The 19,981-nt window shown below is 40.3% G+C and overlaps 1 protein-coding gene across 1 annotated transcript in view; it reads right to left on the bottom strand.

Moving 5' to 3' along the window:
* The window catches only part of m1ap (meiosis 1 associated protein), a 72,456-nt gene that overhangs the window by 39,703 nt on the left and 12,772 nt on the right, over positions 1-19,981 (bottom strand). Inside the window, exon 2 of the mRNA XM_072687571.1 lies at positions 8,340-8,432. Coding sequence (XP_072543672.1) covers positions 8,340-8,380 — 41 coding nt within the window. The 5' untranslated portion in view covers positions 8,381-8,432. The remainder of the gene's footprint in view (positions 1-8,339; positions 8,433-19,981) is intronic.

Raw genomic sequence — 19,981 nt, 5'->3', positions numbered from 1 at the left:
GTTGAATTCACTGCAAGAACATTGTAGATGGAGTGTCCCTTATCAGCATACATAGTGGTGTGCTAATTTGCATGTAAGAGGTTTCCTGAGGACTTTTTTTTCCTTTATTTTTTTCAAATAGATTAATTAATATGTTTGATCCAAGGGTATCTCTCTCACTCTCGCTTTTTCTCTTTCACTATCGCTCTTCCTCTCGCTCTCCCCCTCCCATCTCCCAAAACACACAATTCATCTGACTGATCGTTTCCACGGCGATGAGTTCTCGGAGGGAAGCAGTTGCCAGGTGACCTTTTGACAGGCGTTCGCTCTGTTTCCCCCCTTTCACTGGAGGCACAGGAAGCAGGTAGGGTGATGGCTGGCTGGAGGGCAGGAAGAGGAGTCACCCCCCATAACTGGCTGACCTCTCATTTGAAAAACAACAGGGAGAAAGGCACAGTTACTGTACAGCCTAAAATACAGGCCCTAATGTGCCAAGTAAGTGCGCTGTTTGTTTTTTCGGTGAGTTCTGCAGAAGTGGCACGTGGCCTGTTGGCCACCAGAGGTTTTTATAACCCCTTGTTCACTTGTGTGGCAGGTGCAACCAGTGATGGTTTTGAATAACATCATGACCATGGCCAGATATTACGAAAGTAAACCTTGTGCCGAACTGCTGCAAACAATTACGGTGGATTTCCAGACGTCTTCTGGGTTTTCCAAGGCAAAAGGGTGTGCAGACGTCTTGCTAGCAGCTTTGATGTAGGACTTGTACTGTATGTACTAGACACAATAACATTCCAAATGGCTGCAATATAGTTCGATTGGCCTCTGCCAGGGATGCTTTGAAGCACCTCAGCTTTTGCTATTAGGCAGTGTTGTATGTGCCAAGCCCACTTATCTGGTTTTGTGCCATGTGTGTTTCATCAGTACTGCCCCAAGCTTATGCATCATAAGTTGCCATGACAAGCCAATGGGATCTGCCAGTACTCTTCCAAGTGCTTGGTCGTGACATCGGCCTCAAATGCAGTGATCAGTATGTTCAAAAGAATCCAGACACCACTTCTAATTAGTGAATTGAGCTAAACACACCCACGTTGGAGAGTTTTGCATAGTAAGCGTAGTCATGCACTTCTATTAGAAGACTGATTAGAGCAGTCACACATTGTCCTAAGATTACCATGCCCAATGCTAAGTGATTGTTGGCTGTGCAGCGGAATTGTGTTCTCTTGGAGCTCCAGTGGTGTTTGTGCTCCAAACATCAGTATCATCCAACATCAGTATCTGACTTCACTAATGCTCTTGTGGCTAAATGCAATCAAAACCTCATAACAGTGTTTCAACATTTACTGTAAGGCTTTTCCAGAAGAGCAGCGTCTGTCACTACAGCAGAGGAGGAATAAACACCCTATTAAAATGATATCCTTTGATATCAGATGAAAGACCTATGAGCAGGTGTCCACAAACCTTTGGACATAAAGTAATACCTATTGATGTGTCTACTGACAGGGTTTAGATTCTGGGAGAAACAGTGAGATGTTCGGTTGGTTCTTTACAGCTTTGTGAGGTACACTTTTAAAACTGTTCTTAGATATATGTGAAGGTTCTTAGCACTCCTGTCATTTGGTCTGACACTTTTGGGATGACCATGGCCACAGGTTCACTGAAAGGTTCTTAAGGAAAGGAACCATCTGCTAGCACACACAGCTTCAACCCACCATGGTAAGCCTGGGTGTCAGTGAAGGCATTTTTGGCTGGTCTTATTTGTTGTCAATGTAAGCACTTTCCAGAACCTACGATGTGCATATCTTAGTGGGCAGGGAAACGCTCTGAAGATCAGAACAGCCCACTCTTTCCCAGAAATGAGAAGTTTGAGGAACTGCATGAGAGTGTGAAAACAATGAGCATTTGAGGAGAGTTAGTGACAGACAGTGTGAGTTCTTAACAGGAAAAAGAGTAAAGAGTTTTGGAGGGTAACCCTTGGTAACATTGCTTGGTTGTTTTATAATATTCTATTATGTTCAGAGTTGGACCTTGAAGCAGGAGGATCTTTAAATACAACCTTGTATTTGTCCAGCGCCCAGCGATGAAGCATGGAAAACACAGCAGAACGTAGCACAAGAGTCCTAACATATCAAAACATAGATTAAGTGAATAATGTTTTACATTAAACTTGCATGAATGTGTCCTTTAACATTTGTAGATGGGCTTTCTTTTGTCTAGGGGTACATCTACTCATTCATCGAACTGTTGCACATGTTAAGTAATTGCAGTTTTTCATGAGATTGCTGCCCTAAAGCAATTTGACATGATCTGAATGAAAGTATTTGAATCAATTGCGTTATTCATCACCAAAAAGGGCACAATTTCTCATTTGGACACAACATGTAGTGTTCAAGCTGTCATTAGTCTTTAGCTAGACAGGCTATAACACTGTCCAGTTTCTCTAGATGAGGATGGCTTGTAGTCTGTGACTTGCCTCATGTCAAAGTTTCTTTCTTATAGGAGATTTTACACTCATTTTGCTGTTAGGAGTCTAGACCTGCATTATAGAGCCGGATTGTGGGGAAAAAAGGTATTAAGACCAATTGGAACTTTTTAAGCTTGACTTTAGTGGTGAGAGAAGACAGGATCGTTAAAACCATTAGCGCCGTTAGAGACGTTGTTGTTGTAGGTGAGAGGCCCTGTACCTCCATCCATTTAGCTCTGTGTGTCCTAAGGCCCCCAAGAGCAATAAGTAAAAGTGCCCTTAAGTGACTTCCCAGAAACCTGCGCTTCCGGGAGGTATCTATTTTTGCGTTAGGCAGATGGCTCTCGGGTGGCTCTGGAAGAAGACTCTAGTCATGCTTGGCATGCTCACTGTGTGGTCAGAATGACCTCAAAGCAAAGAGGGAGTCTCAATACTTTTATAAAATATGCACTTCTGTCACAGGCACAGCGAAATGTGACGGCAGGGAAAGGCTGCCAACTGGTGCTGAGCATTCTAATGCAGCGTGACATCACACCATTCTGTCTTCAAGCTGTGCGGCCTTATGGCCCTCGCCGAGAAGGACTCAGGCTGGAGCTGTGGCAGCTCAAGGCTCGGCTGCACAGATGAGACGAAAGAGGGTGGCAGTGGAAGCTGCTTTTCTGCCGCGAGTCACACCCACTACAGCTAAGCCCAAAAGCACTCGCAGGACAACACCGGCTAAATCCGAAAATGACTCGCTGTATTTGCTGTAAATTGCACTGCGTGAGGAGCAAAATCTGCAGTTGTTTGCCGCATGCATATACATAGTATGAATGGTAGTTATGGTTAACATCCACAATGTACATACAACCGTGCATACCTTGCCTGCATACAGAGCAGCTTTTTACAGTTTCAAGTACCCTAGCCTCCTCTTAGGAAGGAAAGGGTGTTACATGTCTGGTTTGGCTTAACTGCAGGTTATGTAATTGCCTTTCAGTCTGCGAATCTCCTTATGATTCTGTGTGCCTTTGGTATGCCATTTCAAGCATACTAATACTTAAAGGGAACCATGGCTATTAAGATGCAGACCTTAATGTGGTGTTCAGGTCATAACACTTTTATAATATGTTGCATAAATATGACAATACACTTTATTTACTACAATATCTCCACTAATAGGTTTTGCCATTTGCCATTTTTGTTGCAGAGTGAATTGGTTTCTCCTCTGTCCACACAGCTGTGAAATCTGCCCGCCAGCATCTCTTCTTCCTGTGAGGGCTCAAGAAGTGTGTTCTGCCTCTTGACATCCTCACTGACTTCTATAGATGCACCATAGACATCATCTAATCAGCTGCATCAGGCTCTGCCTTACAGGACATCTACTAATCACAATGCCTGAGGTAGTGCCTGGTAGTCACCCAGCACTTGGTCTGTTTACCATACTACCATCTGGCAGATGGCGCAGTAGCATCCAGTCTAGATGAATAAGCAGGCTAATGAACAGTTTCTGCCCATAGGCTACTGAAGAAGTTGTGAAGATGGGAATTCATCCCCAATATTCTTGCCACTCAGGCACCTAATTATTATATTATATTACTGCTATAGACATCTTCATAGTCATCAAGCAAGGCCCTTTACCCTCTCTGCTCCCCGGGTGCTGGCGTTGGCTGCCCACCGCTCTGGGTGTGTGAACTCACTGCCCCTAGTGCACTAGTGTGTGTGTGTGTTCACTACCAAAGATGGGTTAAATGCAGAGGACACATTTCGCTGTACAGTGTACACTGTACAGTGACAAATATGTGCACCTTACCTTTAACTAGGTGTCAGTGATGCTGTGATATCACTTTATACACTTTCTGCTGGTAATGTTTACAATCTACTGCTATTTGCACACTTTGCAAATTTATTATATAATCATATCTGTCATGTAAATTGTCCTTAAAATTGAACATGGTTGTAGCCCTTTTTTCTTTCAACACCATAGTAACACTGACTGCTGTCTTTCTGTCTAATATATTTTGTATATAGTATAGATTTCAATCTGTAGGACTTTTTTTTATAGGACATTTTGTATATTTGTAGACATGCTGTATTTGTATTTTAAAGCTCAAATGCCCTGATATGGTGTACAAAGAATAAATAAACCTTTTGCCTTTTATGTTTTGCAAGATTGAGTCGAGTGCAATTATCTGGCATCATCGCATTGCAACAATGGCTACTCGTAGGTGGATTTTGCCTAAAAAAACTAAAGTTTTTTAAATTACAGCCTTCTGGAACATCCAGCAGGAAGCTGTTTTCAGGTGGTCTTTGATGAGGTCAATGTGGTTGAAAAACTGGTAATGCAGGAGAAAACATACCCTATGCTGGTTAGCTGGTCATGCTTGGGCACGCTGGTTATGCTGGTCGACCAGCCCAGTCATACTGGTCATACTAGTCAACCAGCTTGGTGAAGTCAGTCATGGCGGTCAGATTGGTCGACCGGCCTGGTGTTGTTGGACATGCTGGTAGGCTAGCTTGGCCAGGTTGATCAAGCTTGTAGACCATCTAAACCATCAAGCTCAAACAAAAACACACCCTATGCTGAGAGGAGAGCCGATCAAATAGCCTAACCAGCTTGATCAGCTTGACCAGCCTTTTTCAGCAGGGTAAACAAAATATTTTCAAGATATTTTAATACTGTTGGACATTTATACCACCTTTACCCGCCTCTAAATGCCTTCTAATGTTTGGTTACATCACCATGTGTCAGCAAAGTGGAGCATGCTAATATCATAACCAGTAACAGGGCTTATTTTTCCTCTGCGTCCCATACCCCCACCTTTCATTCAGTGAAAACAAACTCAAATTAATGTGTCCTAAACGCCTGGCTCAGAATTCTCTCTCCTCATTATCCTCCTCAGCCTTCTTCCAGGATTTCATCCCATTCTCTCCAGTGCAAGTGCCGGAGGTACTGCAAGAGGTGAGCAGTTCTAGTGTTTGGGTTTCACTCCGTGTTTGTTTTTCAGAATGCCCACTTTTCATCTTCCAATTTAAATCCCAGCGGATAAGACGATGTCCCGCCCGCAGTCTTGATTTGTGGAAAGAAAACATGCTTTTGCCTCTCTCTCTCTCTCTCTCTCTCACACACACTCACTCACTCTCTCCTTTTCATCTATTTTGATCTCTTTTTGCCGTCCTACTGGCATTATGGATAGTGAGAGAGTGTATCCGATATAATAATGTTATTCCAGATGATCGTCTGAGTCTGGACCTGACGGGTATAAATGGCTGGTGGTTTGCATTTCCAGTGATTGCATCCTTTCATTTACGTCATCACTGCCTACATTTGCCGCAAAGCTAAAGTGGCGTACTTTGTATTCTTTACTTCAGATTGTTTTTCCATGAATTGTAAGGACTGCTGTTGCTGTTTGTATCAGATTAGATTTTTGTTATTTTAAGCACTGAATCACAAGTCAAGGTACAAACCAAGGTAGCTGGGTAGCGGCCTGTTTCTTTTATTTTTTTATTTATTTTTCTGCTATCTCCTGTGTCTCTGGTTTGGCATTTAGGGCATGTCTTGATCTTGAAATGAACATAAAAATGTGAATTCAATAAAATCTAATGTTAATGTAATTCCTCATTACATAACTGACAGTGTAATTATGGAAAAACATGTAAATACTGATGCAAAACCATGACAACTCTCTGTAATAACTTTAGACGTAAGGGTTAACATACATGAAACGACATAGATAAAGAAAAAAAAGTAATTAAATTCTACATTATTTTGGCTGCATTTTGTCCCTACCCACCAGAACATGGCGTTTGATGTGTAGGTGAAGTAGCTGTTGGCAAACGTTGAAGGCTAACCTTCACTAATATTGATTAGGCCATTCATTCAACCATTCATTTAACCATAAATGCTGTGTGATCACTTAAACCTGTAGTTGTAGTTGTTCTTATTCAACTTGGCTCCTTATCAATGTATCATTTGGTTTCCTTTGAGTTCAGATTCAAAGCGAATGTGAAATGGAGGCTTTTTGGAGGAAGCGGTTCAAAAAGTAGGACAAATGCAGATCCCCTCTTCAGCATTAACTCAAGACCTCTTCAGACCCACACTGCAGAGAGCTCAGAGCTTGTTGTGCTCCACTCCATATTCATGTTATAATCGTTGCCTTACTTGTACTTTCTGAAGCTCTTGAATAAACTCTGAGGAGTAAATGAAAGGGGGGAATAAGAAAAGAATGAGGAGGACATGATTGAATTAAACTAATACTTTGGCAAAAAGACAAGGGAACAGCTTACCCCCTTTGAACCTCTTAGCCTGATGGCTTTGGCCCAATCCAGAGAGATGACATCACTGAGTAGATCCCAGCAGAGGTCTCTATTGTCTCCGGGGTGACTGGACGTCTCTATAGCGTCATTGTGTTCTGTGATTGCTTCAGGTTCCCCTCTGGGCTTCGCTTCATTACCATCCGTGTTCATACTGAGGGACCTGCCATTTCCCTCAATAAGCTTGCACCTTCTATTTTTCTTTCTCATTCTTTCACTCTAGCTCTACATTCTCTATCGCATTCTTTATCTTTTTATCCTTCTAATCTCTCATCTTAATGATATTTTATTGATGTTCCCTCTTTAGTATTCTACATTGCATTGTGCATGTGCTCTTTACTGTTGTCTGTGTTTGCTGACTTCCTGTAGGTTTCTCAGACCCTGTGCCTGCATGCTCTCAGTGGGCTCTCCCAAGTATAGGTCAGGAACTCAAAGTCCATTAGAGAATGCATGGACAAGGACTAAGAAATGGCCTCTGCATTAAGCTGCGGTCACACTGAGTCTTTGCATTTAACGTTGCCTTGCAAAATAGGTGTGGTTACAAGCAGGGCCTTAAATCAGCAGTGTAAATGGTCCTCTGTTTTGATTCCGCAGTTTCACAGACCAGCTAATGCAAATCAAAACTACTAAAAAAGGCTTAAAGAAAAGATCCACTACCATCTGCCTCAGGCTTGTGTTGTGTTTTGTAATCTGCACAAAAAATAGCTCCTGTTTTGAAACCTGAGTAATCAACGCTTCCTCCATCTTGGCTCAGACAGAGCAGAGACAGTACAGAGCACGTCATAGGTCATACAGCCAGAGCCTCAACGCTATTGGTCGGGTACGCTAATTTACATGTTAGAGTTCACCAAAGTTGACTCAAAATTCATTCGCCTGGAAGCGTACGTGAAATTCGCCTGAAATTCGCCTTTTGCACATGAAAATTCCCTGACAAAACCCAATGCGGCTTTAGGCTGTACTGTAAAATGCACAGTGTGTAGGTGAAAATGCACCTGGCTCCATTTTGGAATATTCAAAGGCTCAGTGGTACAACATGAAATGTATATCACAACTGGACAATAATTATATGATATTCTAATATGCAATTAAATGTATACTACTATACTTCTTCATATTGCTATTTGTGCTGGTTTCTACCAGCATTACATACAATATTCATGAAGTGAATGGCTTTGAGAGAGTGCCATTGTGTTTCCATCAGATGTAGAAGGCCAGCCTTTCGGAGACAGAGGGAGAGGAATGTTCTTTACCATGTCCCTTTCACTCTGCAATTGGTAATTGTTTAATAAAAAGATTAAAAAAAACCTTTTGTTCTATTTGGTCTATGATTCACAGCACAGCACTGCATTATTTTAGTAGCAGTACAGTGATGGAAATAGCACTAGGTAAATCCTTATTGCCTCAACAATACATTTGCATCTCCTGTTTTACCAGCAGTACTGTACAGATTATGTGGTTGTGTGCTAGTTTGGAGAGGAGATTAAACAGGAAATGCTATTGTCTTGACTTGACTATTTTCCAAATCACTTAATCCCTTAATAATCCAGGTATATTGCATTAGCTTTGATTCCTGCATTTGTTTCCTGCATTTAGTTAATGTACTTACCGTAATGATGATCTGCTCTCAAATCCTTGAGGAGAGCACATTTTGTGATATCACTACCTGCAGGACTGACCTGATATGGTAGAAGCACTGGGCCTGGAACAAATAAATGGGACAAAATAAGACTATTGTACATACAGAATAATAACATAAAGGACCTGGAGTTTTGCATTGATTACTACTAAAATGTGGTCTAATCATCTGTCGTATTTATAGAAACAGTCTAACTAAACTAATGACATACAAACAGTTGTTGTGTTCATGTCTTTTGTTGAACACACTGATAAACATCCACAGTGCAGGCTAGAAAAAGTAAGTGATCATCTGTGTTAATGACTTATATAAAAGCTGTACCAATTAAGGAGATGAGAACCACGCCTCAATGCAAACAAGTTTCAGAAGAACTCAGAAGATATGTTATAGAGGTGTATGAAGCTGGAAAAGGCAACAAAAGCATTGCTAAAGACCTGTGTGTACAGCTATAATTCTGGGAAAATGTTCTATTGATTTTTTAGCACAAATGCACAATGATTAATTTGAAGAAAAATGAACACTGTACACCAACACCAAAACCTCACCCTAAATGTGAAGCATGGTGGAGGCAGCATCATGGTGAAGGGCTTTTCAGCCTCAGAACCTGGACAGCTTGCGATCATTGAGGGAACAATGAATTTAAAGGTGTATCTAAATATTTTACAGACAAATGTGAGGGTAGCAGTCCGTGACTGAAGAGACATTGGGTTATGCCACAAGACAATGACTCCGGTATATGCACAGGTAAATCCTGTTTGTCAACTAAAGATTAAATAAGGTTGAAAAAGAAGATGATTTGTGTTTTGAAATGACCAAATCAGAGTTCTGATCTTAACCCTAGAGATGCTGCAGCATGACCTTTAGAGGGCTGTGCATGCAGGGCATCCCAGAAATACTAAAGTAATGAAACACATAACTTCTCTTTAATGTTATGCAAGTCTTCTTTGCAGTTCCAGGATTACTGTGGATGTATACTCAATGTGCTCAATAAAAGGCATGCACAGTCAGACTACTTGTGTGTTATTAGTTTGATTAGATTGTATTAGTCTATAATTGGATAATGCTCAGACCACATTTTATTAGTAATTATGAAGAAATCCAGGTAATTCCAAACATTCACTTACTTTTTTCTATTAACATCTGCTCATTGCCATTTTAAGGGTATGTGTTCAAATGATATTTCATGGCTTTGCACAATAACATTTATGTAGTCTTCAGAAAAAGAAAACGCCTTTGGAAGTTCATCTGATCATACTTCTTTTGTCATCTCTCGATGTAAGAGGCAATCCTTATGTACTACTTTTACCTTCCAGACTGCATGGTTGCATGGTTTTGTATTATTGGTATTTTAATAGGTCACTCAGTATTCTGCCTGGCTTTCTTCCCCACAGCTGTGCAGGCTTGGCCAGTATCTCACCGCACACATCCGAGAAAGACATTTGAGGACAGTAAATGCCAACAGGCATTGATCATATGATTGTGGACAAGAGCCAGTAGCACTTTTCAGGTTGTGTTTGTGTCAGTATTTAGAGGCAATGACTGTGGTTTTTAAAGGTCATGCACTGGGGCTCAGAAGCTCCCTGTTGTTCACTCAATAAGCATGTGCTAGAGCACTAGCGTCAGCAGACAGATGTTGCATGGGATATGGAGCTGGCATTCAGTTTTACAAAGCATTTATTTCATTTTGTTCTTTGGTTGTTGTTTAATACCTAAATACCATTGTAAATCCGCACTGCACCTGATTCCAGCTTTAAAAGTCCACGTGGATTCATTTTAGATGTTTGTCCAACTGCTGCTCAACTTCTGTGACCTTTGAGGTTAAATTAATCTAGACTTGCTTATAATCCAGGATTACTAGTTTTAATCCAGTGTAGGAGCACTCTGTCTTTTACAGATGTTGGGCACAGTTGGCACTGTTGTGTCCTGGCACTTCATCAGCTTTAGCTTCTATTTTCTTCACGACTGTCACTGGTTTGTTATGAATGTATTTCTTACAAAGCAGTATATATTTCTGTATTTTCCATTAAATTTTAGTAAGCATGTTTTCATGTGCAGCCTTCAGTGTTAAAGAGCAAAGCAGATACAGCATGGAAAAAGCTTCCATAAAAAAGGTTCTCGCCCTTCAAAATGTGTAAAGAGTATTCAGTGAACATGGAATGTAAACTCTGATAATGGTGTTTTACTTACAAAGCAACTTCAGATATGATGTAGGTCTAGTAGATAACAAATTAAAGTGTGTGAGGTTTTGGCTTTGCAGCACGGCCAATAATGAATCACAAAATCAAATCAGGATGGAATCAGATTTCATATTCTGTCAGATTTCAAATTCTGTTATGTAATGCCTTTTCTCTGGACCAGCCTATGTTTTTATAGACTTTTGATTTCTATTCAAACTCTGGAAATTTGGAAATTTTATTTTGTATTTACAAACCAAAATCGATCTATTGTCTGGAAAAATGGGAAAATAAATATCCTATGGTAGCATGTCTATAATATTGTTTGTTTGTTTTTTTGTTTGTTTTGTTTTTTTTTTCATTTTCTTCCCTGGTCAGGGTCCAAAGCCTACCCAGAATCACTGGGCACAAGGGAGGAATACCCCTGGAGAGGGCATCAATCTATGGGAGGTGGGAGGAAACTCATGCAGACATGGTGAGAACACACCTTGCAGACGGCATTCAGAGCCCTGGCGCAAATTACTTTTACCCTAAATTACCCTAATTGCTGTGTTTGAGTGGTATCATAAACTGGTAAATACTATTTGTACCACTTGCAAATTGCACTCAAACAGCCAATAAAGCAAACATGAGATTCTGGATGATACAGTAGTTCACGAGATGTGATGTAAGTAGTTCACGAGATGTGATGTAAACCTTTTGCCTTTCCATGTTTTTAACTTTGTGTTTTTTTGTTGTTACACTAAAATGCTTAGCTGACTAATATTAATTCATTTGGTTTGATTTTTCTCAGTGTTTGTGGACAATTGAGTGTTGTTGTGTTGGGAGATCATACAGATCCCCATGCTTAGTGGGTGGATCTTCCGAGAAGCCCTGGATGGAGTGAAGTTGTATTTAGTTGTTAACCATCTGGTATATACAACCTTCTGTTGAGCAGCATAAATATTATTTATATGTTATAATCCAGTAAATATACAACTAAAATGCTGTGTCTCTAAACATCTATGATGAGAATGTGAGTATCTCCCAAGTCCCAAACTGTCCAGCCTGCTGTAAAGTGAAAACTTTTAAAGGAACACCTTTTAAAGCATGGGTGGGGAACTGAGGGCCAGAGTCCAGCACAGTTTGCTGTTTCCTTGTTTGCTTTCACACACCAGGGAAACCTGGTAATTATCAGGTCAGTTGAATCAGGTGTGCTTGGGCTGAGGGGCTAGAGGGGTATAAATCTCTGCAGCACTGAGCTGTGAAGCAGTGGAACTGACTTCTCTAGAGTGCTGAAGCTCCAGCCAGTACCTCTGGGATTTGTTATCCATTATTCATTATCACTATCTGACCTCACCAATGCTCTCATGGCCAAATGCCATCAAATACTCACAGAAATGTTCCAAACTCTAATGTAATGACTTTGTAGAAGTGTAGAGGCTGTTGCTGCAGCAAAGGGAAAACAACCCCCCTATTATTACTCTTGCTTTCAAAAGCACTTCTGGAGGAGTAGGTGTCTAGAAACATTTGGACATATAGTGTATATATGTTCATTAGTTTATATGGGCAATAAACTCAGTTTAGTTAAAAAAGCACCAACAGTAAAATAGAAACCTGTCAATACTTACAGTCCAGTACTTAGATTGACTCATCAATCCTTACATGATATTAAATTACAGTGATCCGTTGGTAATGCAGATACAGTAATAATATACAATCAATGAACTGATGATTTTTAATAATATGATAACATGACACCTCTGTAGGCTCTGTTGGGTCGATAAAGCAGTAGAAAGCATATCAATATCGTTCCCATCTGAGTTGTTTTTTTTGGTTCCTTGCACATTAGTTATATATCTACACAGTGTCACACATATCAGTATAATCCTCAGATAAACAAGCAGTTTAAGGTCAACGTTTACTAGATGGCATCTTGAGAAAACACATATCCTTAATCCCCCCTTTAGCAGCTATATAAAAAAGGTCTCCCCCCTAATGGGAAAGATTTTTATACCCGTCTCACTGTTGAGACTGTGTTAAGGGATTATGCCAAGGGAGCATGCCTCTTTGTTTAATCTGGGGTGTCTACATGAGAACAAACAGCTTCAGATGATTTGAGTCAGTGCTGTCATATTATTGGAAATGTGATCCCTTTCAGCAACAGCACAAACAAAGACCCCCTGGAGTGAAAGATATTTGTTCTCATTAAAGCGGTGGGTTATGGTTTTAACTGCTTAGTGTCATTTTGGGAAAACACATTTTAGGAAACTTTGTGTGAAACATGCCTACAAGCGATAAAACCAACCCTGTGAAGCGGTTAGATTGCAAATTTCAATGAACAGACATGGCATCTGGGTGCATTTAAACAGTGGAAGGTGGTGGGGGTTCTGTTATGTGCCCACCCACCCACACCAAGATATATTGTCTCCCTTATTTTTACTGTAATTTTAATTTTACTTTGTTAGGCATATGTCTTATACCTTTAAGTTTTGTTACTTTATTAATATTTTCGTCTGCTGCTTTTATTTATTTATTTATTGATATTTTTTAATCTAACATTTTTATGATTATTTATTTGTTTCACTTATGAATTGGCACAGCTACACTATCAATCAAATGCATTGTTGACCTCAGTTGTGTTGCCTTTGTGTAAGCCCCTCTAGTCTGCTTGGTAAATAAACTGAAATCTTTTGTTTTTGATTATAAGGATCAAGGACTCCTAGTGGGACCTAGTGTTATCAGCATGCGTTAGATGATCACTTTCAGCAGATTCACTTCTGAAGTGATGTCTAATCAAAGGCCTACAAGCTGTGGTGTCTAGAAGATGCAGCTTCAGTCAATATGTCACCGGTTTATCTCTGCATTATTACACACTTTTGCACATAATCCCTTGTCTGTGACCCTGAAAAGTCAGACACCCCCTGTTCAGTTTCAACAAACAAGCGAAAAACAAGACAGGATGACTGAGGACTGTTTATGTTTTTAAAAGATTCTACACCCCGGAAATGCCAGGACGACAACAAAGAGAAGCTGGTAGGCCATGAGACATCTGCAAATTGTAATTTATGTGTTTTATATCCGTTCTACCCCCAAATATGTTTTGTTTTCATTTTGTACTCTTAACAATAACACATTAAGCCCTTAGATCCTGTATAACTACCTTACTTTCATAATTAACATCAGTTTCATAGGCCCCAAAATAGAACCCTGTGGGACTCCACAAGATATTCTAAGAAGAACCTGCAGATTAAGGTTTAAGTCAAGTCATTTCATTTTGTGTACATGTACACAGTGGAGCGAAATTAGGTCCCTCCAGGAAAATGGTGCAACATAGAGCAACACAACATAACAAAAGTAACATAACAGTGGAGTGAAATTGTATTTTAATGTATAATGTATATATTTGTTTAACTTTTTGAGCTCACTAATGCTCTCATGGCTGAATGTCATCAAATCCTCACAGCAGTGTTCTAAAATCTAGTGTAAGGCCATTGTAGAAGCATAAAAGCTGTTACTGCTGCAAAGGGGAAAAATGTCCCTATTTTCATCCTTGACAAATTAAGAAATGATTATTTATCAGTATATGATGGGATTAGTGACATCCATTAACGTTAGATATTATTAGAACTAATAGATACAATTAGATGACATTATATATACATTATATATATGTGTGTGTGTGTATATATATATTTATATAATGTATATATAATGTCATCTAATTGTATCTAATAGTTATAATAATATCTAATATTAATGGATGTCACTAATACCATCATATATTATTAATAAATATTATATATATATATATATATATATATATATATATATATATATATTTATTTTTTATTTTATTTTTTTCCAGTCAGCATAGTGTGCAAATGAGATAAAGTGAAATAGAGTGGTGTGAATGTGTAGGGTGGTCAGTTCATTTCCTGTGTGATGAGTCTAATGGCCTGGAGGAAGAAGTCATTGCAGAAACTGGCAGTGATGGTTCAGATGCTCTAATATCTTCTGCCAGACAGCATCACTGAGAAGAGGGTGGGGTTGTTCACAATGCTGATGACTTTGCGGATGTGGCTTGTGATGTAAATGTCATTGATGGAAAGGAGAGAGACCCCAATGATCCTCTCAGCTGTCCTTACAATCTGCTGTGTGGTCTTGCAGTCAGTGACATTGCAGTTCCCAAAGTAGGCAGCAATGCAGCTGCTCAGGATGCTCTCTACAGTCTCTCTACAAAGCTCTTTTTTGCACCATGAATCCAAGCCAAGGACCAGTTCTAAACACTTGTGTGTTATTGTGTATTATGTGGATTTGAGACTGTATGTTACAGTAGCACAACACTACACTTATTATCTCCCTCTCCCTAAACATGTCCTTATTCTAATCAGAATGGATTGAACATCTATTCAGTAAGTAGCCCTTACATCTTGACAGAGCTTGTGTAAATCCTGAATCACAAAAGGTTGTTCCTTCACATTTTCATAGCGTCCTTTTTACGAGACTGAAATGTACTCCTATAATTATTTGCCCTGCCATTTAAGAAGAGCAGCTCCAGTTTGACTTTCCACAGTTCTGCTCAAATTACAGGGCACAGAAATTAAACTAAATTATGTTCTCAAGTTAAACCATGAGCAGCACCTTTGTTATTCTCTAGATTTTTTCTTCTCAGGCTTTGATCTGAATGGAATGAGGTCGAGTTGATAGAAACAGGTTTCTCCTTTGCTTTGTCTATGCATAAATAAAGTCAGTGGATGCGGGTTTATATCCTCAAACAATAGGATTTGATCTGCAGTCTGTTCTTCTTATGAGTAACCACGTCATGCTTGTTCACGTTTGCCCTCAGCCTCACTGCTCTTTGGTCATTTGATTCTCATATGAGACATGAAACAAGCCTTTAGTCTTCAAAGGACTGATCCATCAAAATGTTAACATTTGACCTCATCTTTTGTTCCTCGTCTGGCAGTGGTATGGGTAGCCCAACTTGAAACCAGAAAGTTTTGTCCTCAGGTTCCACATTGGCCTCACGTGGATGCTCACCAGAGTTAGTGATGAGACAAGAAGGGGTTACACATGGGCCTCATCTGGGTTGTAAACTGTATACAAGGCCTAGATGGGACCCATGTGAGATAAAGGTGCCCACGTTCCACTCATGTGAGCCCCACATGAGAATGTTGGCTGGGAGTGATTTAGATTTTTCTATACGCAATTACAATATACACTATATGTCCAAATGTTTGTGGACACGCTTTCTAACGAAGCATACAGCTACTTTAAGTCGCACCCTTTGCTGACACTGATGTGCAAATGCATACACACAGTCTAATCCCTGTGTAGAAGTACTGCCAATAGAATAGGACTTCCTGGAGCAGATAAACATGAACCTATTGGCACCATGCCAAATGCCAGGCATGGGCTAGAGGGGTATAAAGCCCCCAGCATTGAGCTGTGGAGCAGTGGAACTGTGTGTCTCTGGAATACGGCAACACTTTTGGGAGTGGTGATCCAACATGTTGACTGTACTAACACTCTTGTTGCTGAATGCAATCAAATCCTCACAATAGTGCTTCAAAATTTAGTAGAAAGCCTTCCCTGGACAGTAGAGACAGTTACTCCAACAAAATAAAAAAACCCTCTTTTTTACTACCCTTAATTTTGGAATAAACAATAAATGAGCAGGTGTCCCAATACATTTGTCCATATGGTGTGTTTATATATTACATACACACTGATTGTTATACTTAATAATGACATGTCATGGGATTTACATTCACATTCTGCTTCAACTGGTTCACATTTGTTTTAACGTTTAAAAGCAGATGCTTTTTTTCTTTTTGCAGAGCATTTCATCATATTCAAATCAGAATAAAATATATCCCCTTCTGCTTTGCTTGCAAACACAAATGTGGTATCAGTTCATCGCTGTTGCTTTTTTTTTTTTTTTTTTTTTTTTTGCAGTTTTTTAAGTGTTATTTTAAAACAGCAAAGTTCTTTACGTTGTGCCAGAGGGCCATAATGAGCAACCCAATAGTAATGGTCCAAATTTGAGTGAAAATAGAATTATATATTTTTACATTGATTTCCATTGAAATTCCATTTAGGTTTCCCCTGTAAAGCTTCTATTTTGTTCCAACAGTCATTTAGCATATGTAACTTTGACAGACGTTCTCTGCTAGACATAAAGGAGATCAATAATGAAGTAAAAGGAGCAGTAAATAGTGGATTTCTTGAAGAGTTTTCTGAGTTACAGCAGTGTGTGTGTTTGTGTGTGTGTGTGTGTGTGTTGAAAGCTGAGAGCATATATTTTGGGGTCACGCCACCGAAGGATCCACTCTTTGAGCCCTGCGGTATTCAGATTTTCTTGGTGTCTTCACAGCGGTTGCTCATGATTTAACATGCACTTTGCACGCCTCCAGCTACAGCACTGCTCCTCCCCCACACACACACATACACATGCACCCTGAGTGGCAGCTTGCCCCATCCTCAAGCTGATGATGCCACATACATGTAACACCTGGTGCCCTAGACTTGTGTGTTTCACATTGCCATAGGTTCCAAAACCACCATCTTGGCTCTGCGGGGGAGGGGGGGTGGTCTCGGCGCCAGGCTCGGAGGTTCATGGTGGCAGATGGGTCCCTTGCCCTGGCCTTGGGGTGCTAAGGATGCAAATGCCCCCCAAATGAGGGCAATCCATGTTTAGTGTCTGGAGTTTGCTTCTACAGTTTTGCACTAAAGCTGTGATGCTAATGTTGCTAACAAGTAATAGACTATGGCTGCCAGGCTAGCAGTATACAAACTGTCTGAAAGAGTCAGAACACACTTGCCATGCTGACCTCAAACCATGTGGAATTATGTGGAAGCCAACTCAATGAGTTTTTCACACTCTGTTGTACTGAACTATACATCTAACAATGGGGAAAAGAACATGGTACAGCTAAAAACAGCAGACGTAGCCACCGTAGGGCCTGAAATGAATCTGTGACTGTATTCATTTATGTAGATAAGTGTGTAATACTGTATCAGAAGTCACACAAGCCAGTGTATTTGATTAAGCCAGGTTTTTTTCCTCCCTAATCTGATCCAAGTCTGTTAATGCGGAAGACTGGCCAATGCCAACACTAGTAAAATCATTATTTTTAGTGAATAATTTCTATAATCACACTAAATTCGCAATCTTAACTTTGTCTGCAGCCACTTTTGAAACATCTGTTTTAACCTCTATAGTCTTTAATATTTTACAATCCAGTCTAACTGTCCTATCTGACCATTCAACTCCCTTACAACTCTGCAGTCGGATGACTTAGTGTGTGTGCATTAGCATTAGCCTCCTCCTTGGTCATGAATGCACCGAACCAAAGAAAGGAGCATGGTTCTCTCGCTGGTAGAACAGAGCATTTATTCTGTAGTTTTGTTTCTAAGCAGGCATAATTTAAGAGTAAAGACGGGATGGGAGTAACCTCAGTTCTTCTCATATGGATGTAATGGACTGAAATCAAACTAGGTGGTTTTGCTGCGTCATGTTTACAGTGACGCTCTAAGCTAAGCTTTTTTTTGATCATTTTTTTTGATAGGTGGGGGTGGACTACACACACCTTGAAGCTCAGCTCATACCAATACCAATTAAACCCGCTCCGTCCATTTTTCTCTTTCTCTTAGTTTCTCTTTCTCTTGGGGCCTCTCTTTCTCTTCTCTAATGGGGCCAAGTGAACGGCTGATGGCACTCTGCTACAGCAAACTTAAGATTCGGAAGTGGATCGGAACCATAAAAGCCGATGCCTGATCCTTTAAAAAAATGCTTGGATTGTACCCCATTCACTTTTTCGGATCGGGACATTCGTAGTATTTGAGATTACCAAACAGCTCAACACACTGAGTGATGGTTTAGGCCTACAGTTTCTACAGTGCTAACCTAGCGCCTATAAGCTTCCATTACTTATTTTGGCCGATGAAATACATTCGGGGCTGGAGGACGTGTAAATTTGATTTTGGGCCAAACTATTGCCCTACTGTATTTCAGGACCCGAGCAACAGCCTGAGCAGGGCAGATCGTGGCTCTCTCCAGTGTGTATAAGATATTGCCATGGCAACCTCGAGAGAGGCGACTGAACGGAACAAAGCGGAGTGTGAGGACACTCCATGTGTGAAAAGCATTGTGAGGGTCTTAGTCAAAGTGAATGATTTTGTTGATAGGTGGGGGTGGACTACACACACTTTGAAGCTCAGCTCATACCAATACCAATTAAACCCGCTCCGTCCATTTTTCTCCCGTCATGAATTAACTTGGAAGGGAAGCTGTGTTACAGTCTCAGTCAATCTGGTAAAGCGTTGTCCTCTGAGGCCGTGCTTTAGAGTATTATCAATTAACTAACAGTTTGAGCATGAGGGAGATTGGCCGCATCTGGACGTACTAACACTAATGTAATTATGTCCTTTAATTCACAGAATAATGGAGCAGAGGGACGGACACAGATTTAGGACCTTTTTCTTTCTACCCTCTTCCTTTTCCCGAGACCTAGTTAGCTGTTGCTCGCAGCTGCCAGCGGTGCGGCACAGTTAATTTCCCTGTGTGATCTTTCCCATCCTTGTGATCTTGTTTTGGCAGAGTTTCTTTGTGTGGTGTTGAATGGAGTGTGTCAGATGAGAGGCCGTGGCGTATGATCTATCAGCAGCCACCATGGTGGTTAACAGCATGTGAAGAAGGTGGTAGTGCTGGGTCGGGTATTTTCTTTCCTTCTCGCACACTCACACACAGTAAAGGCTTTGTATTATTACATGTACATTCACATTTATGGCATTTAGCAGACGCTTATATTGGGAGTGACTAACAGAAGTGCTTAGATGTCCACTTGAAAAAATGCTTAGCTAGTGTGAATAGGCTAGAATCCAAAGACAAAAGTCAGTATGGATGACTAGATACACAAATATACAAACAAATCTACACTATGCCTGAATGTCAAAGAAATCAGAGTAAGACATTTAAGTGCAATCAAGCCTTTGAGAATTAGTGTCAAGTGCTCTTGAAAGAAGTGGAAGATCTTCAGTTGATGTTTGAAGACAGCAAGCAACACGGCTGTTTGGCCACCCAGGAGAAGTTCTGTCTCTCTTCTTGTGATCTACACATCTCTTATACACTCTTGGTACAGATTCGATTTTGACCACTGACTTATTTTGAGTGAACTGCACAAATACCATCAATATGAATGGACCCTCAAAGATGCAACATGGTCCTTAAGATCTAACTGGGCAATGAGTTATATGTGCTTTAAATGTTACAAACAATGTAAACCTTATAGCTATACCACAAAATTGTGCTATATTTACATACCCATGGGAAAGGTGCATATATGTGCTTTTTTAAAGTCTGGAGTCGAGGCTTAGTGTATAAACAACTTCAAAGGAATAGAGTGCAGTTTGGGCCCTAACTGAAGACATACTCTTGAGGGTATGATCCACCCC

The sequence above is a fragment of the Salminus brasiliensis genome, chromosome 9 (assembly GCF_030463535.1).
Source record: "Salminus brasiliensis chromosome 9, fSalBra1.hap2, whole genome shotgun sequence".
Taxonomy (NCBI): domain Eukaryota; kingdom Metazoa; phylum Chordata; class Actinopteri; order Characiformes; family Bryconidae; genus Salminus; species Salminus brasiliensis.
This window is presented reverse-complemented; position numbering and strand designations above follow the sequence as displayed.